Source organism: Pararge aegeria, chromosome 14 (genome assembly GCF_905163445.1).
Source record: "Pararge aegeria chromosome 14, ilParAegt1.1, whole genome shotgun sequence".
Lineage (NCBI taxonomy): Eukaryota > Metazoa > Arthropoda > Insecta > Lepidoptera > Nymphalidae > Pararge > Pararge aegeria.
Window position 1 is genome coordinate 1,068,287 of NC_053193.1, and position 24,170 is coordinate 1,092,456.

Sequence of the window (24,170 nt, forward strand, 5' to 3'; positions counted from 1 at the left end):
TAAATAAATATACTATTAATAATATTAAAAATTAAATGTCTGAAATAGATAATAAATTTGATTTGGTATTTTTTTTAAATATGTATTTTCATCACCTATTCATTTTCATTTTCGTAATTTAGAAGAAATCACTTTAAAGTTATACTGCAGCCAAATTGTATACAGTGTTTTGTTATACTTTTCTTTTTTGAATGTAGTAGTTGTGCAATGAAAGTATTTTCATTCATTCATTCAGTACCCTTCAATTAGTGATCCTGATATAACTAAAACCTATTTAAATTATTAATGTCACCACAAAGCTCACACCCACCCTGAAGAATGGTGGGTCTAGTCTCTACAAAAGCAGAGAGCTGTACCCAGCAGTGATTTAGATGATGCATGAAAGATTCAAAACAAATGAAACCTGTTTGATGTTGGTTAAAAAGCTAAGTAAACAAGGAAAACATAGTATATCACCATAGCAACTGTGCTACTTCCTAGCAACAAGTCAAAACAAACAATCCTGTCAAGCATCATCCGAACTGTCACTTATTGTTTTATAAGTTTATATTACGAAATAGAAAGTAAGACTGAGTAATATTAAAAAAAATGGATGTTAAAAACTTGGAACCCTATGCTATTATAGGTTTTGACGGTAAGATAATATTTTTTTCCTTAAAATCTCTTTTAAAGACTTGAGCACGCACCACGCTTAATGCAGGGCCGATTCTAGCGTTTAGAATTCATTAGTTTGCAGTAATGTAATTAGGCATTAAAAATGTGCCCGTTTTCACTAACAACGAACAAGTCAATGCCTTAATGAGTAACGGCCAATCTAAGGAGATTCCTATAGCATACATTAACTTTTTCACCAAATAGTTATCACCTCACATTTGGTGAAACGTTTATTTTTCTATGGACATTGCCTAAATCGCCACCTAAAAAAATTGGCAATTTCTAGGTTTAGTGCAAACGGGCAATAATCAAAATCGATAGGCTGGAACCCTAGATCACGGAACACTAATTCACCTGTAACTGACGATGTATATGAATAATTGGAAAGACGCAGGATAGAAATTAGGCTTAATTTGCTATACTCCGCGAAAATACTTTTCTTTATAATACTCTGAATAAATACTTATTTAAAGACTTTTCCTTTCGAGCAGCATTAAGCAAATTAAGCTTAATTTCCCTAATATATGAATATTATTCATATAGGGTCTTTTCGCCTTTTCGCGTCCGACGCCCAATTCGCGTCCAAACGACGGTACACTGTTTTACAACCGTGAAAAATAACAATACCGACACACCAATCTAAACAAGAGCGCTTCTATTGATGTTCGGACCTATGACAGGTACTCACACACAAACAAAAGATCTGTGCGTGCAACCCAAATTTAATGAAAAATAAACTAATCTTGCGTGTGCAACCAACAAGTGCTGACGCGCGAATCTGTTGTAAAAAAAATAGTGAGCAGCTGTACATTTCACGGTAAGTATTTAAGGTGTTTATGTGAAATTTAGAATACTTTGTTATCCCTAGACCTTAATTGTGAACCACACTATAGGAATAACGATGTTTGTGCTTATATTTTTCTACTGACAGTTTTATATTAGGTGGACGCGAACTGGTACATAAAATTTATAAAAAAACCACTTTGCGTCCGCTGTGGACGCAGATTACTCTAACTATTTCTCAGTAAGATGTTAAATTAAATACGATAACATGGGAAAAACAATATAAACTTCCTATCAATTTTAACAACATTAACATGCATAATATGATGGCCGATTTGCGTCCATATTATTAGAACTATAAAAAAAGATAATGAATGTCAAAAATCAGACTTGGACGCAGTTTTCCTACATAAGAAACCTTTTGCGTCCATCTTTTTATCACACGAAAATAATAGAGTAAAATTTATATAATTTTATTTAAATATACTCTTTATAACCTACCTAACCTAAAAATATACAATTAATATACGAAAATTATTTTATGTATTTGCCAATATTTGAATTTTGTTCCATTTTTAGGGTTCCTTACCCAAAGGGTAAAAACAGGAACCTAGTACTAAGACTTCGCTGTTCGTCTGTCACCAGGCTGTAGCTCATTAATCGTGATAGTAAGACAGTTGAAATTTTCACGGATGATGTATTTCTATTGCCGCTATAACAATAAATATTAAAAAATAAAATAAAACACGGAACGCGCGAGTCCGATTCGCACTTGGCCAATTTTAAAGGCTTTGTACCGAAATGGTAAAATAGAATCGTATAAAGCCATCGACATGATATTCGAAATAATAGTGAATCTATTAATGGAGTTAGTTGGAGGAGAAAAAAAAATATCCTGAAGTGCAATTTATGTTAACTTTTATGATATCAGCAATTAGGTATTAAATAAATGTTTTGATTAAAATCACAAGCTTCCCTTTTTATTTCCTATTTCCCTTCCTAATTATTTCTAAACAGGTGGACGCCAATTGGTCCACAGGCGGACGCAATCTGGATTTTGTGGACGCAAAATGGGAAAATCGCCTGTTTCAGCTATTTGTACCTGTGTAGAATAAAACATCAGATGCGTTGTCCAAAACTGTGCATTAAACTTGACAAGACTATATAGGGACTACATTACAACCATATTTGATTTAAAACTACCGCACGGACATTTTTTTTTCCACGTTCAAACCTAACAACTCCACTAAGTGGACGCAAACAGGCGAAATGACCCTATCATTATTATTATCAACCCAGTATCGGCACACTACATTTCTCAGGTTTCCTCTCGAAATGAGTTTCGGCCGTATTCCACCACGCTGGCCAAAACCCATTATGCCAATAACATTATGAATGACTACGGCATGCAGGTTTCCTCGCGATGATTTCGTTCACGGTTGATGCAAGTGATATTAAATTACTTAAAACACACAACATTTATTCTCTTAAACGCAAGATAACTAATAAACTTTATTTTTTTAGTTTTAATTATTTTATTTGTTCTTGAAATTTGTAATTGTAGTTTGTTGATGTTTATTCAAAATTTAAATTTTAATATTGTTTTTTTTTTTTATTTTGTTTTAATTTCTGTCATTTTTGTCATATGGGTATTTAGCCTGAATTAAAAGCATTTATTTATTATTTACTAGCTGTTGCCCGCGACTTCGTCCGCTTTTGTTTTTGTTTTTCGAAAAACATGTGCCTCATACATGTGGCAGCACTTAATGTATTTAGGATAGCTAAGCCTGGTGTAAAATCATCAAACACTTTCGTCCCCTCTCCCGAGAGAACCAAGCTTAATTTCGGGATAAAAGGCTATCCTATATTACTTCTTATACCTTCAGGAGTATGTGTTTCGTAATGATCGGTTTAGTAGTTTTTGCGAGAAAGCGTAACAAACAAACTTACATTCACATTTATAATATTAGTAGGGATTATTATTATTATAACAAGTTTATGTGCGTTTTAGATAAATGTTAAGAGGTGCGTGCGGAAGTTCGAACTCGGTCCCCGCCTAAAAGTGTCGGAAGCGTTCACCCACTAGGCTATCACCGCTACATACCTACTCATATACCTACATATAAATGTAGGTATATGAGTATTCCTTGTTTGCTTTCTTCGAATAAGCCGTGAATGAATGACGTGGACAGAGTGCGAATTCCAGCACGTACTTCTAACTTTTCTAAGTTATTTAAATATCAGTTGCTCAACGGTGAAGGAAAACATCGTGATGAAACCTGAATGCAAGAGAGTTCTCCATACCGTTCTAAAAGGAGTGTACCAAGTGAGTCCACCAATACGTCCGGGGCCAGCGTTGTGGACTACGGCCTTAACCCCTTCTCATTGTGGGAGCAATGCGACAGGCGTAAATCTTGCAATAACTGCTGTCAAACGTCACTTTTCCATTCAATAAATAAACAAAATTACCGTTTGACAGCAGTAATTGCTAGATTTACACCTGTCGCATTGCTGTCGCGAGATACGTAATCAACCTGCCGTGCTCTGTAGTGGGCTGGCAATATGTTCATATGATGCCATCATCATCAAGCTTTCATCCGGCACTTTACAATATAGTCTAAAGGTCTAACTGCAAGCACGGTAACAAGAAATTGGAACTTGGTTTCATAATAATTACAGGTTCAGCAATAAAAGGCTTAAAAATACACCCCGATGGGGAATACATCGTGTACCCGATGGGGAACAAAGTCTGCGTCCAAGAGTGGAAGACCAAAAAGATGTTTTTTCTCAGCGGTCACACAAACAGCGTGTCTACAGTTGCCGTGTCTCCTAAAGGCACCTTTATAGGTTCCGGTCAGATCAACCACATTGGCTTCAAGGCATCTGCCAAGTTGTGGGACTTTAAGAAAAAGATTTGTATTGGCAGCCATGAACTACATAAGGTATGTTATTTTCATTGTTTTCCATCGTTTTCTACTCATCATCATCCCCAGCCTATCAACAACAAATTGCTGGTCATCATACCTCCTCTCTAGTGGGAGAGACGGTTTTAGAGTAAACACCCACCACTTTGCTTCAATGTGGGTTGGTGGGCTTAAACGACTAATATCTGCAATTGATAATAACCATGACTAACGGCTTATCGTGCTCTGCGAGGCACAGTTGTTGGCACCGCCAATTTCTTAACTCTAGCTGGTAATGAAAATTCTTTAACTGAAAAACAATACCAGAACCTTTTTATTTAAGTATGTATTAGGTTTACTTAGAAACACTTACACTAATACAAACGTTTTTTTACATTTACTATTCTATTTAAGTTTAATGTTTACTTAAAGTAAACACGGCATATGAAAATAAGTATACAATAAGTTAGTTATATTATAAACAAGTAATAATATATATGAGAACATACCTACCTGTGAAAAACAGTAGAGTACTAGTACATATAGGTAGGTCTCTGATCTGGTCGGTCATCTACTAGGTGTATGTAGGTACTCGTACTAGGTGTATGTAGGTGTCGTAGAGGTATTTCTAATTTCTATGGTATCGAGCTCATTGCAACTCGTGTGATGTTGCTTGTGCATCCAGACCGTCTAGAGGGTCGGACCGGTGCGAAGTCACCACCCACTCTAGCCACTCCTTCTGCTGGTGGTTTAAATCTCACGATTTCAGGTGCGCGTAGAAGCTTTAGCGTTCTCATCGGACGAGCGCTACATGATATCGCTGGGCGGCCGCGACGACGGCTGCGTGGTGCTGTGGGACTGCATCGCGGGCTCCGCCACCGGCACCGCCGCCGCCGCTCGCCAGACGACGGGGGACGCGGTGACGCTCTCGCCGCTGAGCTTGAGAGTTAACTCCTTCGTTACTGGCGGCGACTGTGAGTACAGGGCTCACTCCCTCTTACCAACTGTGAGACTGTATAGACTTCATAGCTTAATATTTATTTACTGTGAGATAGATGGTGATAACAAAAAAAAATGTACCCGGCTAAGCTTGTCGTGGGCTCATCTTAGAACAGGGCGCGTTTGGAAGTGAAAATACAAGTATATTAACGTTGTGGCAGCCCAGGTACTTGTTAGTTTGAGGCTGTTTCGTTTGTTTTTAAAGGCCCTTTTTCAAGGCCAGTCGTTGAAATTGTTATTGCTGTTGTTTTTGTTATTTTAATTGTTATTATAGATTTAATAGGGATAGGGGGATAGTCAAAAGGCCCTTTTTAGGGCCACAGGTTGTTACTTCTAAATCTTGTTTTGTTTGCTGTTGGCTGTTGTTACTTTTTGTTGTTAATTGTTAAGTGTTGCTGTCTCTGATTGTTGGCCTGTCTGGCTTTACAGACAGGTGGCCCATTAGAGATGGCGGATGAATTGTCGTCGGGAAGGGGTGAAGCTCCAGGACCGCAGACGCGTTGGCGCCGTAAGGCGGTTGCAGTAAGAGGCGGAGCTTCGGCCTGTACCCCTGTTGTTGCGAGGTACTTTCGCGGGGATGATTCGGTTTCGCCAAGCTCCAGGAACACGTTGATGTCGCGGGGCTCGACGCCGAACGAACGAACTATGGTGTAAGAAACGCTATGGCAGAGTTCAGGGTGGGTCGAAAGGCCAGGGCCAAAAATTCAGCGCTCATACGTATAAGTCTACATTATTATGAGGCGACGGCGTTAACTAAAAATAACATAATCGTAATAAAGCATTTGTCAAGTTAAAAGAAAACTAGCTTCCTAGTAACTTCGCACTCAAATACCCAAAAAAAATTCGCAGAATATAAGGTCTCATTTAAAGTATAAAACAATTGCAGCTAACCTCCGAGTGTGGAACATCCGCGCGGAAAGCAAGAACCTCGACGTGGTGGACGTGTCACTCGGCAAGTTACGTCGCTGCGTGCGGTGCATCGCCGTCAGCAGAGACGACCTGTACGGCTACGCCGGGACCACGTTAGTAGCCTCTAGTGTCTAAACCCCAGCATGGCTAGAACCACCCGCTAAAGCGTGGGAACATGGAATAGGAGAAGTTTATCTCCGTTTATTATCACACACGCCTATATTATTTCCACTTGTGCGCCAGTGCTCTGAGAGTTGACAAAGCTGTGGGATAAGATAAACTTTTATCCTTTCCCCGGGGAGGTAATTGTCTCCAGCCCATGCTAGCCGTGATGCTGGGCTTAGCTAAGTGGATCCGTATCTAGAACAACGTTGCCAGCGTGCTAATCTCGTACTAAGGCTACAAGTACCCTTATTATACGATTCGTATCGAAATGCTTGAACATCAGAGAAAAGTTGATCTTATGCGTATTGTATTAAAGCTCAAATTTGCATATAACTCTTCAGCTCGGACTTTTGACAGAACTGAAGAGCGACTGTAAAAAAAGTAGCATTAGGTCCATTTTACTTTGATGGTAAAGAGTTTGAATTCGAAACGACTCCTCGATTGCGAGAGCAAAAAAATCTTATACTAAAGTTTCAGAAATCAGAAATCATGAACTCCCAAATACTACACGGCAGCTGAAACTTTTATGTATTGTTGTTCTAATTGTCAGTTCGGGCGACATGATAAAGTTCTCCATCAACTACCCGGCGGACCCCGCGGCCTCGGTCGCTGACATCAAGCCCGCGTTACTCGGCTGCCTCGCCAAGTGCGGGCCCTGGAAGAAGGGGAAGCGGCCGGACTCCGTATGCTACAGTCAAGGTGAACATTACTGGCTTGGACGCCACAATCCTTACAATCAATGTACACATACATTACTAGCTCCGACGCCGCAATGCTTATTTCTGCCGCTAAGCAGTGTCTTTTTTTTCCTTTATGTATATAGGAGGACACACTCAGCGGCACTAGGTAGTGCAGGACTTATAGTCGCTAAAACCATGTGACACCTCGTTGAACGTTGACTTTAGGCCTGGAACACGACAATTAAAAAAAATGTCAAGGTCATGTCTTTCTTCTCTTTTCTTCTTTCTCCTTTTACCGTATAATAGTCTCTAAATAGTCAGCCAATTACTTTCTGGCTGTGTTTCGGTCTCAAGGGTGTGTTTGCCGTCGTAATTACACTGAAATTACCGCATGTGCCTAAATAGGTGCAGAAAAACCGGCCGATTGGGGGCCCGAGCTTCCTTACCCACGTCTAATAAATAATTTCCATAGCAATCGTGGTAAAAAAGGTATCGCATCACGATTCAAAGCTAGCCGTCGGAATTCCCTGTTCCAACGTTGGTTAGCAAGCATACTATTGCCATCCCGCTGGTATGCCTACGTAAAATGCGTGTGGGATAGCATGGTTTGTCTAATGATTTATATTGTTTTGTTTTTTATTAGGTGTAGAATCGATACTGATAATGTCGGACGGCTGTCTGATAGTGGGCGCCGGGGATGGAACAGTAGACATTTTGGATGAAATCAACTGGAAGGGAGAATTCCCTAAAGGGAAGATCTTGGATCCGAACCGACCACATTTTAGAGCGGTAAGTGACGATGGGTTAAAATCTTTGTAAGATCGTTTTTCTACGTATACTTAAACTAGACTGGGCTATACTACGTGTAAATAAGAACCGAAATAATACTTCACAGGCTTTAGAGGTACATTATGTACTGTCTCTGAGACTTATCTGTGAAACCGAATATCTAATAGTTTTTGAGTAAAACACTGTCATAGTTTTTTCTGAAAGAAATCGGATACCATAAAACCACATGCAAAATTAATCGTGTAACTCCTGTCTCTTTATAAGTACGCGTCGCGTAGCGTTGGCACTATGCACGTGTCGGTATTTCTTCATCAATAGGGCTGTCATAACTTCAAGACACTTAGAATGTTTTTAAATTTCAGTTTGAATGTTTGCATGGAAAAATAAATATGCTTCTTTTGATTTATTAATTTAAGAAGGTGATTCTCTATTGATGAGGTCTTATGAATAATAATTATGCATTATTCTATATTATTTCGTAATTTTGTTATACTTTGTATATAGAGCTGAAAGTTCTCCACAACTATACACGATAGTCTTCGTTCTAGCCCCAAAGTAGGGTACTAAGATGACTGGGGAATATTGTTATGAATAATTACATTAAAACTTTAAATATACAGATAAACACCAAGAAACTGAAAAATATTCATGTTCACACCGCCCAGACAAATTACAAAATGGTTTTGTTGTAGTTATATATATCTATATATATAAAACAAAGTCGCGTTAGTTACACCATTTATAACTTGAGAACGGATGTACCGATTTTCATTATTTTTGATTTGTTGGGTTTCTTTTAGTCCGGAATAGGATAATAAGTATAGAAAAATAATATTTAAATAAAATATACGATAAAACAATATTTTTAAAATCTAAAGAATAATCCAGCCGTTAGTAACAAAACACAACTGACAGCGCACGTCAGTTTGTCTATAAAACGTAGAACGGTTGATGTGGCCTAAAGAGAGCTACATTAATACGGAGTAAGATGAGCAGTACGTATTGTACTTTACAAAGGAATTGTGATGTACAAAATATTAAGGCGTAATGTAATTCGCGGGGTCAGCTAGTTATATATATATATTTGTTTTAGTAATGAAATATTTTTTACGGGTACCTATATGTATTTATGCACCACCTACCTATTTTCTGTACCTTGAAGTTTTATTTGCTATTGGTTATCTGGAAGAAATTGCTATGAAGCGATAAGGCCACCATATTGTATATATTTTCTTTTTATGTACTTTTGTGGCGTGCGATAAAAGTATATTTATTCATTCATTTATTCAAACATTTTCCAGTGGTAGGAATCGACCCCACAGCCTTGGAATCAGAAAGCAGGGTCCAATTCCCAACCGGGCATATATGGCACTTTTGATGCGTACATAAAGTTGTATATTAAACTCCACGTAGGGCTGCCTGGACGCAGAAATTTTAATTTTTAACTTTTTTTTTATATTGTATATTAATATTTTATAAAAGTTTTTTTTTATTATTTAGTTTTTTTTTTAATTATTCTATTTATGTTATAGTGTAGTGCGTAGTGATGGGTCATAGATACCAAATAAATAAATAAATAAATTACATGTAAAATATCACATATAAGTCAGTTGATAGCGATAACTAAATTCGTCAAATGAAAACTAAAGCTACGAGGGTCGCGCCCTGGTCTAAGAAAAAACTCACAACAAACTTTGTTTTTTTTTTTGTTATTAACATCTCACATTGTCACTTAAAACTTTTAAAGAAGCAAACTGTTACACCACCAATAGTTTTCCCACAAGCATTTTTATCCTAAATACTATAATAGGAATTTTCTATAAGCTTAATTATTGGCAGTTAGCCTTTTCCACTTTCAGCTAAAATCCACTAAGCTCATGGCCTGTATAACCTCTCTGGAGCTGATGGAAACTGCGTTGCTACAAGGTGACAAGAGGATCCTGCTCGTTGGCACCAGAACCAGCGAGATATACGCCATCAACGTGGCTACATTCGACCCCGTGCTCGTGGTCACTTGCCATCGATGCGCCATTAATGATATATCTTTTCCAAGGTACTACTGGCTTTCCGTATACGAGACGTACTTACCTTGCTACAGCGGCACCTGCTTTCTGTATACAATGCGTACTAAACTTGTATATAAGACACTTGCGACCTGCATACCAGACGTACTTAACTTGCATAAACGACACTTGCTTTCCGTATATGAGATGTACTTAGCTTGCTAAAACGACCCTTGCGACCTGCATTCGAGACGTACTAAACATGCATAAAAGACACTTATCTTCCTGAATACGAGACGTACTAAACTTGCATAAAAGACACAGGCTTCCTATATACGAGACGCATTAAAGTTGTATAAAAGACACTTGCGACCTGCATTGGAAACGTACTAAAATGCATAAAAGATACTTGCTTCCTGTATACGAGACGTACTAAACTTATATAAAAGACACTGGCGATCAGTATACGAGACGTACTAAACTTGCATAAACGACACTTGCTTCCTGTATACGAGACGTACTTAACTTGCATAAACGACACTTGCTTTCCGTAAATGAGACGTACTTAACTTGTTAAAACGACACGTGCGACTTGTTTACGAGACGTACTAAACTTGCATAAAAGACACAGGCTTCCTATATACGAGACGTATTAAAGTTGTATAAAAGACACTTGCATGCTGTATACGAGACGTACTAAACTTACATAAAAGACACTGGCGATCAGTATACGAGACGTACTAAACTTGCATAAACGACACTTGCTTCCTGTATACGAGGCGTACTAAACTTGCATAAACGACACTTGCTTTTCGCAAAAGAGACGTACTTGACTTGTTAAAACGAAACCTGCGACCTGTATACGAGACGTACTAAACTTGCATAAAAGACACAGGCTTCTTATATACGAGACGTATTAAAGTTGTATAAAAGACACTTGCGACCTGCATTGGAAACGTACTAAAAATGCATAAACGACACTTGCTTCCTGTATACGAGACGTACTAAACTTGCATAAAAGACACAGGCTTCCTATATACGAGACGTATTAAAGTTGTATAAAAGACACTTGCATGCTGTATACGAGACGTACTAAACTTACATAAAAGACACTGGCGATCAGTATACGAGACGTACTTAACCTGCATAAACGACACTTGCTTCCTGTATACGAGACGTACTAAACTTGCATAAAAGACACAGGCTTCCTATATACGAGACGTATTAAAGTTGTATAAAAGACACTTGCATGCTGTATACGAGACGTACTAAACTTACATAAAAGACACTGGCGATCAGTATACGAGACGTACTAAACCTGCATAAACGACACTTGCTTCCTGTATACGAGACGTACTAAACTTGCATAAAAGACACAGGCTTCCTATATACGAGACGTATTAAAGTTGTATAAAAGACACTTGCATGCTGTATACGAGACGTACTAAACTTACATAAAAGACACTGGCGATCAGTATACGAGACGTACCTAACCTGCATAAACGACACTTGCTTCCTGTATACGAGACGTACTAAACTTGCATAAAAGACACAGGCTTCCTATATACGAGACGTATTAAAGTTGTATAAAAGACACTTGCATGCTGTATACGAGACGTACTAAACTTACATAAAAGACACTGGCGATCAGTATACGAGACGTACTAAACCTGCATAAACGACACTTGCTTCCTGTATACGAGACGTACTAAACTTGCATAAAAGACACAGGCTTCCTATATACGAGACGTATTAAAGTTGTATAAAAGACACTTGCATGCTGTATACGAGACGTACTAAACTTACATAAAAGACACTGGCGATCAGTATACGAGACGTACCTAACCTGCATAAACGACACTTGCTTCCTGTATACGAGACGTACTAAACTTGCATAAAAGACACAGGCTTCCTATATACGAGACGTATTAAAGTTGTATAAAAGACACTTGCATGCTGTATACGAGACGTACTAAACTTACATAAAAGACACTGGCGATCAGTATACGAGACGTACTAAACCTGCATAAACGACACTTGCTTCCTGTATACGAGACGTACTAAACTTGCATAAAAGACACAGGCTTCCTATATACGAGACGTATTAAAGTTGTATAAAAGACACTTGCATGCTGTATACGAGACGTACTAAACTTACATAAAAGACACTGGCGATCAGTATACGAGACGTACTTAACCTGCATAAACGACACTTGCTTCCTGTATACGAGACGTACTAAACGTGCATAAAAGACACAGGCTTCCTATATACGAGACGTATTAAAGTTGTATAAAAGACACTTGCATGCTGTATACGAGACGTACTAAACTTACATAAAAGACACTGGCGATCAGTATACGAGACGTACTAAACTTGCATAAACGACACTTGCTTCCTGTATACGAGACCTACTTAACTTGCATAAACGACACGTGCGACCTGTTTACGAGACGTACTAAACTTGCATAAAAGACACAGGATTCCTATATACGAGACGTATTAAAATTGTATAAAAGACACTTGCGACCTGCATTGGAAACGTACTAAAATGCATAAAAGACACTTGCTTCCTGTATACGAGACGTACTAAACTTACATAAAAGACACTGGCGATCAGTATACGAGACGTACTAAACTTGCATAAACGACACTTGCTTCCTGTATACGAGACGTACTTAACTTGCATAAACGACATTTGCTTTCCGTAAATGAGACGTACTAAACTTGCATAAAAGACACAGGCTTCCTATATACGAGACGTATTAAACTTGTATAAAAGACATTTATCTTCCTGTATACGAGACGTACTCGTACTTAACTTGCGTAAACGACACTTGCTTTCAGACGAATGTTAACTTATTTTGTAAATATATATTAAGTATAATGTATGTTTTACACTTCATTTGTAAAAAACATTATGCGCCCTCAAGACGGAAATAACTTAATGTGGTGTACCCAAGGTATTCCTATGATTATACAACGTTTAACCGCATTACGAAATACTGCTGAAGGGTGCATTATAATAATAATATTTATTTTTCAAAACATTCTAAACGTTTACTTATGACAACCCTATTGAAGATTAAATACCGACACGGGCATAGTACCCACGCTACGCGACGCGTACCATACAAAGTGAGAGGAGTCACTTGGTTTTAATTTTGCATGTGATGTTAGGGTTGTATGTGATTTCTTTCTGTTAGAACTATGGCAGTGGTTAATTAAAACACGATTAGCGTTTCGGTTTTACAGATAAGTCGCAGAGACAGTTAACAATGTATCTTTAAAGCATGTGAAATAAAATTTCGCTTTTTATTTAAATAATTTGAATATCTAAATAAATATACAAACCTACATCGCCATCTAGCCCCTAAGTAAGCATAGCATATGGACGTTTGAAAAAGTAGATCGAAACTGCAACGTTTCCTACTAGATGACGCTACAGTCGCTATAAGACTGATGTGAAGGACCTTTGAAAAAGTAGATCGAAACTGCAACGTTTCCTACTAGATGACGCTACAGTCGCTATAAGACTGATGTGAAGGACCTTTGAAAAAGTAGATCGAAACTGCAACGTTTCCTACTAGATGACGCTACAGTCGCTATAAGACTGATGTGAAAGGCATATACAGATTTCGGCATCGACATCATCCTGTCGGTTCCGAAAATTCCTCCAAGTGTTGGTAAAAACACTAATAAAAATTATAAAATCATAGCTTGTGTTATGCTTAATGTTAGTGCTACTAAAAAGTAATATGACTGATGAATATTTTTATGCACTGGATACATAAATATTTATAAAATACTTATATGTAAAATAAATGTTTGTATACTGTCACCCAGACACTGAAAAACTGTTGGAATCCCACGGCCTTGGACTCAGAAAGCAGGGTCGCTGCCCACTGCGCCAATCAGCCGTCAACTTTACACGTTGTATATACATATGGATGCTCTTTTGTAGGGGTATGTCCGGCGTGTTCGCGACGGCGGGCGGGGGAGACGTGCGTGTGTGGTGCGTGGAAACTGCGCAAGAACTGCTTCGTATCGTGGTGCCCAACTTTTCGTGCTCCGCCGTGCTGTTCTCTGCTGATGGGAAGTCCATTGTTTCCGGTGAGTGCTTCATCATCTCATCAACGACCCATTTCCGGCACACTTAAGGATACATACATTTTCAAGCAATTATAAATAAGTATCACTTGCTTCAACGATAAGGGAAAACATCGTGAGGAAACCTGTACGCCTTTGAGTTCTCCATAATGTTCTCCAACGTGTGTGGAGGACAGCAATCCGCACTGGGCCAGCGTGGTGGACTGCGGCATAAACACTTCACATTAGTGAACTGGTAATGAGTTCAAAATTCAATATTCATTTACTTCATGTAGGCTAGTTTATAAGCACTCTTCAATGCCAAGTCAGTGTTTGTAGTGACTCAACCACCGCGCCGCCGGTTCGGAAGGCAGATTCTACCAAGACGAGCCGGCAAGAAACTCAGCAGTTTGCCCTTTTTAACATCATTTTATAGTTTTAACAATCTTTGGAATTATTCTATCTCGTGAGAGATGAGAGCGGAGTAGCCTGCTTCCAAGCAGCCTTTTCTTGAAGGAATTCATCTACGATGGGTTAAATTTGTTATAATACATTGTTTAAACTTATGCATTGGGTTATGCATAGTTCAGAAATTACCTTCGGAATCATATTATAAAAGCACATACCTACTCAATCTCACAAATGACTTTCGCAAACGATATGCAGATGTCACTTACTTATGTCCATTTCGAGTAAGGCTGTTTTTTATATCCACTTTTCGTTTATAAAGGGTAATGTTTTGTCTTACAAATACTATTACGTTATAAATATATTGCGAAGCTACGGCAACTATGGCTATTTCTTTGAATTTTTCACGGAGTCATTCGCGTGATTTAAGTTTATATATTGACCGTACAGCTCTTTTCTGCGATATGAATATAGTTTCAATATCTGTTGATAGCGATGATGAGAAGGTTTCTTTGATCGTTCGAAGGCCGATTGGCGCAGTGGTCAGCGATCCTGTTTTCTGAGTCCAAGTACGTGGGTTCGATTCCCACATATTTGCGATGAACATATTAGTTTGTCCGTGTCTGGGTCTCTTTATATTAAATGTTTATTATTCAAAAAAACATTGATCAGTTATCTTAGTACTCATAACACAAGCTACGCTTACTTTGGGGCTGGATGGCGATGTGTGTTTTAATAATAAATAAATTAATAAATGTGCTACGACAATACATACGTCGCTATCTAGTCCCAATGTCAGCGTAGCTTATGGATGCTAAGATGACTGATGAATATTTTTTTATTTTATTTATCGTTTGAACAGGTTGGAACGACGGTAACATTCGTGCTTTCACTCCGCTCACCGGCCGACTGATATACTGCATTTACAATACCCACAACAAAGGCACTTCTGCTCTCGATATGACCAAAGATGGACGTACGCTTATATCGGGAGGGTGTGAAGGACAGGTGACTCCAACTATTAGAACATAGAATTGGGTATAAGTAGTACAACTTTTAGTTCTTATTCTATTTATCTCGTTTAATAATTTATTATATTAGTTATTAGTAGTATGTACTTAAGTGTGTAAATTTATGTATTGTTTATTGTAATTGCGATTTCCCGTCTCTCATGTATTATTCGTACAATCGGTAAGGTTACCTGGCACAGATCACTTTTAGTGATAAGGTCGCCTTTTGCTTTTAATTTTTAAAGTATATTTGTAATTTCTCCTTAACTACGCAATAAAGATGTTTAAATAAATAAATAAATAAACTTTTTGAGACAGAGCTCGTCTGGGGAAGTACTATCAAAATTCAAAATTCCAATTCAAATTCATTTATTTCAAGTAGGCCTAATATAAGCACTTTTGAAACGTCAAGTCTGTCTGTTTGTAAAGAAAGAAAGAAAGAAAGAAAGAAACATTTATTTTTTACATTGCGCCACACATTACAATATTCACAACACCACATATGTTATGTGTGGCACAACCTAGAAAAAAATGTAGTGATTCTACCACCGGTTCGGAAGGCAGATTCTACCGAGAAGAAGCCGGCAAGAAACTCAGCAGTTGCTCTTCGAACATCAACGATTTACATTTTGCATTTTAACATTCATTTTGCTATCTTGCGGGAGATGAGAGCGAGGCTGGCTGCTTCCATTCTACCTTGTCATTGAGGAATTCATCAATTGTATAGTAACCTCGCTGTAATAAATGTGTTTTAACAAATTCTTTAAACTTGTGCATTGGCAGGTCCAAAATCACCTTAGGAATCATATTATAAAAGCGTATACTCAATCCCACAAATGATCCCTGTACCTTACGCAGACGATATGCAGATGACACTAATTTATGACCATTCTTGTAAGTCAACTGTTTATGTCCACTTTTTGTTTATAAAGACTAATATGTTGTCTTACAAATACTATATTGTTATAAATATATTGTGAAGCTACAGTAAGTATGCCTATTTCTTTAAACTTCTCACGGAGGGATTCGCGTGATTTAAGTTTATATATTGACCGTACAACTCTTTTCTGCAATATACTTAAATATAGTTTCGATATCAGCTGCTTTACCCCATAACAAGATTCCATAGGACATAACACTATGAAAGTACGGTATCGTCAAGCTTATTTCTGCCGCCAAGCAGAATTGTTGCAAAGCTGTGTTCCGGTCTGAAGGGCGTGTTTGCCCGCACAAGTATAGGCACATGATGCCTCAGATTGATGGACACGGGGCGGGGTGTTGCAGGACGTGCTTCTTGCACGCCCTGTGAAGTGTTGCTCTGTTTATAGGCGATGGTTTATGAAAGTGTTTGTTTGTCCTTTCGTTAAGCCCTAACTAAACTATTGATCAATCTTGATAACATAGAGTTAGTTGAAAGGAAGGAGATGGCTACTATTCATTCCAGGAAACTGCTGGTTTCCACGGGATTAGCAAAAAACCGTATTACACCCGGGCAAATAACACGGGCAACCGCCAGTTTCAAATAAACTGTCATTTCAAAATAATAGGTACAGCTTTAAACAATGGTAGTCAGCCCCCAGATTTTCATAGATAAAATAAATTAATCAATAAAAATGCCATACAAATAAATATAAACGACACTACACACATCACCAACTAGCCCCAAAGTAAGCGTAGCTTGTCTTATGACGAGTTGTTGAATAATTCTTCTGAATAATATACATAAACGCTTACAATGTACATATTATAGGTACAAAACTAAATCTTTATTGATTTTTTTTTATTTTATTGTTTCTCCATTTCCGTCCGTCCGTCTGTAGGTCTGTACGTTTGAGGGCTGGTTGAGAGATTCCAGTACAATCAAAGTTGATAATTTGAGGTAATGAAGATAATATTTAAGTTTCTGTGCTAGGTGCGCGTGTGGGACATTCGCCCGCAATGCCAGAGCTTGAAGAAAGTTCTGAAGGAGCACAAGAGTCCGGTGTCCGCCATCCAAGTGTCGCCCAACGACACCGAAGCTGTCAGCGCGGGAACTGATGGCTCCTGCATTATATGGGATCTTGTGTGAGTAGTGCTGACAACCGCACTCAAATGGAGTCTTGTAAATACTATATTTTATGCAGGTTTACTTAAAATCTATAATACTTATACAATGCGTATATGCTTTTATAACATGATACAGAAGGTAATATTAGATCTACCTTTACCTAAGTTTAAATAATATACCTATTAAAACACATTTAACCAATCGTGGTTACTACGCGATTGATGAGTTCCTTAACGACAAGGCTGCTTGGAAGCAGGCCACTCCGCTCCCATCTCTCACAAAACAGAAAAATTCCAAAGATTGTTAAACTATAATATGATGTTGGAAAAGAGCCGGCAAGATCTGCTGAGTTTCTTGCCGGCTCTTCTCAGTGGAATCTGCCTTCCGAACCGATGGTAGAGTCACAACAAACTTTAACTAGGCCTACTTGAAATAAATGAATTTTGTATATTGTGATAAATGTATAATGCTTATATACTATTTTTTCACACTTATTATACCGATAGCAGTCATGCACACCCATGTCTTAGCAAAAAAAAAGCGCCAAATAGAATTTATTTACAAAAATACTGTTCATATTCGTAATGCAATAAGCTTATTTGGTGTTGACTTCTACAGTGGTTAGCTAAATTTGGCGTCAACTGAGATACAGAGTCGACCTGCCAACGTGTGTTTTGAATCCTCGTAGCTCTAGTTTTAAATTTACGAATGTAGTGATCGCCATAGTTGCGTGCGTTGGGTGCGTCGGGCGTGTGTGCGTTGCGTGCGTAGGTTGCGGTGCTTCGGTAATCGTTTGGGCGACTTTCGCAGCTCGCTGTCCCGCCGTCAAGTGATGTACGCGAACACGTTGTTCATGTGCGTATGCTTCGAGCCGCTCGGCTGCCAGCTGCTGACGGGCGGCACCGACCGGCGCGTGGCCTACTGGGAGGCAGGCAGTGGGAACCTGGCTAGAGAGGTGAGAGAACACTTCTCAAGTTGATGGACTCCTGGTGGCACTTTGTAGGACGTTACTTGCATGCCCTACTACGAGTAAATGTTGCTATGTTTATACGCCATTCTTACACTTGCCTTCAGTCTTCAAGTCGGATCTGATTGGCCCTTGCATTAAGACTATATAATAAGCCATGTAGACAGCCAAGTGTGAAATACATATTCTATTACACAGCAAGGTTAGTGAAAGCGAATGAAAAATTAAATTAGGTACTAGAAGGCGAATGTGTTTAATTAATCTTGAATTTTGTTATTCAGCTAGAAGCTAGCAAGTTGGGAGCAATCAACGGTCTGCATATAACACAGGATGGACAGCTTTTCGTGACGGGAGCCAACGACCAGGTGGTCAAAGTAAGTCGGAAGAAATCGTTCTTATCATTGCACATATACTTAGACGTCAAACTTAATTATAACAACTCGTAGTTTTTGCGTCGGAAGTTAAAAATGAAACTGAACGAAATAGGGGTTTCTTTGTTGTTGTATACTTACTGTGCGAAGTTTTTTTTAACAAAACAGAGGCTTAATACTTTGGGTTGATCAGAAAAGGAAGTTTTACTCTGACTTAATTAAGACGAAATGCAACGAAATCGTATCTCTCACACCGCATATTGCTTCATTCATATCTTCTTGAATGTTTACTCTCCACCCGAAACAGATCAGTCCGCATGGGTGTACCTAGCTTCTGGTCTGGGGGAGAGTGCGATTTTTTCAAGGTCAGATGGGCCGGGGCTGTTTTGTGATTATTTTTTTAGAGGGCCCTTTAGAAACGATACCAAAACTGTTTTTTTTTTTATCTGTCTGTCTATCAGTATTGGCCGACATACATTTTTAAAGAGAGCTTATACATTTTCTGCAAGATTTCTGCCCTCTCGGGAGAGCTTATGTCTGAGCGCAAAGTACGTAAGTAGCTGCGTAGAGAGCGCCATTTCGCTCCGAAACTGAAGCTTCCTCAGGAGATGTTAACTTCACAGAACGGTGACAGAGCGAAACGTGCATAGGATAGAGTAGCAGAAGTTCTGTTTGGTGTGGATTATAAAGATTGTAGAAGTTTAAATAAATCACAACGTGTAATGTCTTTCGTATGTTATGGAATTCCGCAGAATTCCTAGTTCTATTCCACATTCAATAGTACTGTATTGAATATGTTTTTTTTCTGTTGGTTGCTTCAGCTGTGGAAGTACCAGGAGGGCATATACACGCACATGGGGCTCGGGCACGCGGGCGCGGTCACGTGCGCGCGGTTCAGCCCCGACGCGCGCCACATCGTCAGCGCCTGCGCCGCTGGCTCCATCATCATATGGAAAATGCCCGAGGTTTTACACGCCGGAAAAATATTGACTTATCTTTATATATTTATATTTTGACCACAAATAAATGTTTTTTGTTTTTTTATATAGATTATTATGATTTAAAATATCAAACCTGATATTTTAAATCGAAATAATCAATTTTAATATATCGAAAACGTATTAAAAACGATATTCTTACATTGAGTGAAACCCGAGTTTAGTAAAATAAATAATAGCTCTTTTGCGCTAAAGAAAATGGCGTAACGCTCTCTTTTGTGAATGTGCGCGTGTAGCACAGTTATACTTTGTTTATGATATGTTATGACATGGTTGCAGCACTCAGGGTTGACTCCCGACGAAGAACTCCTCAGCGGTTAAGAGCACAGAAAAGCAATTTTGCATACGCGCTCAATTTTGACAGTCAATTTTCATTACGATTATGACATTACTGCTGCACTCAGGGTTGGCTGCCGATGAGGAACTTTTTAACGGCTAAGAACATAGACGAAATTCTACATTAGCATTAAATAATGTCTATTTTAAGTACCGCTATGACTTGGTCGCCGTACTCAGGATTGACTCCCGACAAGAAACTCCTCAAAGGATAACAACACAGGCACAATTCTGCATACTCATCCGAATCATGGCAGTCCATTCTACGTACCACCATTACATGGTTACTGTACTTAGTGCTGGCGCCTGATAAGTAACTCCTCACAGGCTAACAGCACAGACATGGAATTTCGTATGTGCGTTATGTGTTCAATTCCAAGTGCCACCGTGACATGGCTGCAGTCAAAGTTGGCAAGACCCAACGCTCTGAACGCCAGGTCGTCATTGTTCAGGATATTTGTTTGGTTAAGGTGTACCTGCAGAACAGTCAGCCGGCCTCCGGGCGTCAGGGCGCGGTGACGTCACCAAAATTGTTACGAGACGATCTGCGCCTGCAACTCGACGACAGGCCGGTGCGCAGAGCGGCAGGGGACCGGCCCAACAAACTGCCAGCCGCACCTTCCAAGGTAGGCTTACAAATAAAATAGCTACATTTTATAAAGGAATGATTAAGAAAACTTCTATTATACAGCATAAAAAATAGTTAAAACCATCTCGGATTAGGTTCATAGCCCGGGAATTTCCAACGAGAATCGAAAACTGCACACAGATGACGTACAGCGCGATTGCTAGTTTGAATTGTACTTGCAGTTTACTGTTAAATTATTAATTAATAAAGTAAAGTAAAGTAATTCTATGTAGCCACATAGAATTGGTAATTCGTTCAAGGGAAATTTTATATTACTTATTTCATAACAATCAAATTACCATATGAAATCATAGAGATGTCTGACAAAAAGTTCAAAGTTTATATAAATGTAAGCTTATAGCAAAATCCTATTAAAATAATAAGGATACATTAAGGAACGGTAAAAATAATTGGTTATGAATGCTCTAACTTCAAAGCTAAAATATATTATTGGCCTGTTAAATGGTTATAAGAATAAAAACTGCTGCTTTGTTAAGGACTCTTCTACACCAGCGATTGGAACCCTCCTAGCTTTAGTTGTAAGTTAACGAATGCAGTTATCACTATCACCTACCATTAGTGTTAACATGTTAAATGTATGAACGTTCCAGGTGGAAAAAATAGAAGCCATGGACACGACCAGAAGCAGTGTTCACTCTTGCTGCCCCTGCGATACAGCAAAGTCCAAAAAATCGGACAGCTCCAACAAAACCCCGCCCAAGGCCGGCGGCGTCAAGTGTTGCAAGCCGTCTGGTGAATATCAAGTTTCTTTTTGTTTTAATACGGATATAATTATTTTCCAGCACCAGTACGGGGCTGCCATTCCAGCACCTTGGGACCCCAACGTCTATCCTTTCTCCGAACTATGTGCCCGGCCCATTGCCACTTAAGCTTCGCGACTCGTTGAGCTATGTCGGTAACTTTGGTTCTTCTACGAATCTCCACATTTCTGATTCGATCGCGTAGAGATACTCCGAGCATAGCTCTCTCCATCGCCCGCTGAGTGACTCTAAGCCTTCTTATGAGGCCCATAGTTAACGACCATGTTTCAGAGCCATAGGTCATCACTGGCAACACGCACTGTTCGAAGACTTTCGTCTTCAGGCACTGAGGGATTTCTGACGAAAAGATGGCACGGAGTTTCCCGAACGCTGCCCATCCGAGTTGGATTCGGCGGTTCACCTCCTTCTCGAAATTGGACCTACCTAACTGGATCGTGTGTCCTAGGTATACGTATTCGTCAACAATTTCGAGTGCAGTGTTCTCAACGATTACTGGTTGAAGCGGAACATGAGCATTAGACATAATCTTCGTCTTGCTCATGTTCATTCGTAGGCCAACCTGTTGAGAAGCTCTGCTGAGGCCATCGAGCATCGTATTTAGGTCTCCCAGAGTCTCTGCCATTATGACTACATCGTCGGCAAACCGAAGTTGAGTGATGTACTCGCCGTTAATGTTGATGCCAAGTCCGTTCCATTCCAGAAGCTTAAAGACGTCCTCCAACGCAGCGGTAAATAGTTTCGGGGAGATAACATCTCCCTGTCGCACGCCTCGCTGCAATTGGATTGGTCTCGTAGTCTGATCTTGTATACGAACTGACATAGTGGCGTTTTTGTACAAACACTGCAACACTTGGATATACCGGTAGTCAATTCGGCATCTCTGCAGTGACCTAAACACAGCCCAAGTTTCCACCGAATCAAAGGCTTTTTCATAGTCCACAAACGCTAAGCAAAGTGGCCGGTTATACTCTTCAGTCTTCTGTATAACCTGCCGCAGCGTATGAATGTGGTCTATGGTACTAAAGCCCTTACGGAAACCGGCTTGTTCGGGAGGCTGGAAGTCATCAAACCTACGAGCGAGACGATTCGTAATGACTCTCGAAAACAGCTTGTAGATATGACTCAGCAGCGAGATGGGTCTGTAATTCTTCAACAAGGTATTATCACCTTTTTTGAAGAACAGAACCACCACACTCCTGTGCCATGCCTCTGGCGTTGTGCCTTGGTGAATAACGGAATCAAACAATCGCTGAAGGACTCTCAGTATCGGTTTTCCACCTGCCTTCAGGAGTTCTGCCGTTATTCCGTCATCACCCGGCGCCTTGCCATTTTTAAGCTGCTTGAGAGCCACACTAATCTCGTATAGGCTGACGTCTGGGATATCTTCGGTATAGTGTCGAGTTAATTTGGCTCTAGGATCCTTAGCCAAATCTTCAACAGGCGTCTGTAAATGTCTGCTGGAATGGCAGCCCCGTACTGGTAAGCGCAGCGTTGGTCGACCCCCAACGAGGTGGACAGACGACATTAAGCGCGTCGCAGGTAGCCGTTGGATCCAAGCGGCTCAGAATCGTGGAACTTGGAACTCCCTACAAAAGACCTATGTCCAGCAGTGGACGTCTATCGGTTGATGTGATGATGATAATTATTTTAAAACTTTTGCCGAAATCGTTGTTATGGCTTCGAGCTATGTGCCCCGTGCATTGCCATTTCAGCTTCGCGACTCGCTGTCGGTAAATCTAGTTTTTGTAAGGATCTCATGATTTCTGATTTTGTGGGTATATTCCAAACATAGCTCTCTCTATCGCTCGCCGAATGATTCTGAGTTTTCATAGGAGGCCCATAGTTAGAGACCACGTTTAGGAGCCTTAAAACATCACCGTTAACAATCATGCGCAGCAAATAACTGTACTGCACGGTAACCTATAATTAATGGGAAATAGGTGCCGGGTTTGATACTCTGCATGGGTATTTATAATTTCAGAATTTTCTGAATTATCGACAAAAACATGCCACAAAGCGATTTAGCGTTCCGGGACGATGTCACGTAGAAACCGTTTAGGGTTATGGCTTCAATATTACTGCGAAACCCCCAACAGGTTAGCCCGTTACCATCTTAGACTGAATCATCACTTACTACCAGGTGAGATAGCATTCAACGGCTAATAGGAGAATAAAAACTATTATTTTTCAGATAAACTGCCTACAAGGACGACCAGTAAGGACTTCATCAATAGTAGCGGTGATAAGAAGTAACGTTTTCACACCGAAAGGCTCGTTTTCATTGGTTGTTAACTCCCCATTGGGGTATTCCCCGCAAGCGGCCTAACGACCAATGATAATCATCGGTCCAAAAGCGTATGACTTACGAGTGTTATTAATAACTTATAGGTTTACCAGCAGAATAAAATGGCTGATCATTTTACGGAGTTACAAATGACAATATTCCAAACAGAAAATATCTCTCCTTGGTCCTTGCATGGTATCATTATATAAATACATTTCTTGGCCTGCGACATATTTTAATTCGGCGCATATTGAACATTAAGGGCTTAACTATGCCCTCCTACAAGGATTTATATAATGTTATTTCTATTTTTATAACTATTTATAATTAAATTAAATGCTTTTATACAATAAATATCATTTTATTT

General features: G+C 39.3%; 1 protein-coding gene across 1 annotated transcript; it reads left to right on the plus strand.

Moving 5' to 3' along the window:
- The first annotated feature begins 61 nt into the window (after positions 1-61).
- On the plus strand, positions 62-24,122 carry LOC120629556 (cilia- and flagella-associated protein 52). The gene is made up of 16 exons (XM_039898517.1): positions 62-634; positions 4,117-4,379; positions 5,110-5,314; positions 6,226-6,361; positions 6,964-7,112; positions 7,737-7,882; positions 9,742-9,935; positions 13,848-13,996; positions 15,243-15,388; positions 17,303-17,454; positions 18,248-18,392; positions 18,686-18,778; positions 19,597-19,740; positions 20,580-20,735; positions 21,349-21,490; positions 23,711-24,122. The coding sequence occupies exons 1-16, from the start codon at positions 589-591 to the stop codon at positions 23,770-23,772; spliced, it is 2,328 nt and encodes a 775-aa protein (XP_039754451.1). The 5' UTR covers positions 62-588; the 3' UTR covers positions 23,773-24,122.
- Positions 24,123-24,170: the final 48 nt, after the last annotated feature.

Excerpts from the sequence above, each read along its gene's own strand:
- LOC120629556 (XM_039898517.1), top strand. The coding sequence starts at position 589 with ATGGATGTTAAAAACTTGGAACCCTATGCTATTATAGGTTTTGACG. Across the intron at positions 13,997-15,242 it reads TGGGAAGTCCATTGTTTCCG|GTTGGAACGACGGTAACATT; the intron begins GTGAGTGCTTCA and ends TCGTTTGAACAG. Across the intron at positions 21,491-23,710 it reads CAAGTGTTGCAAGCCGTCTG|ATAAACTGCCTACAAGGACG; the intron begins GTGAATATCAAG and ends ATTATTTTTCAG.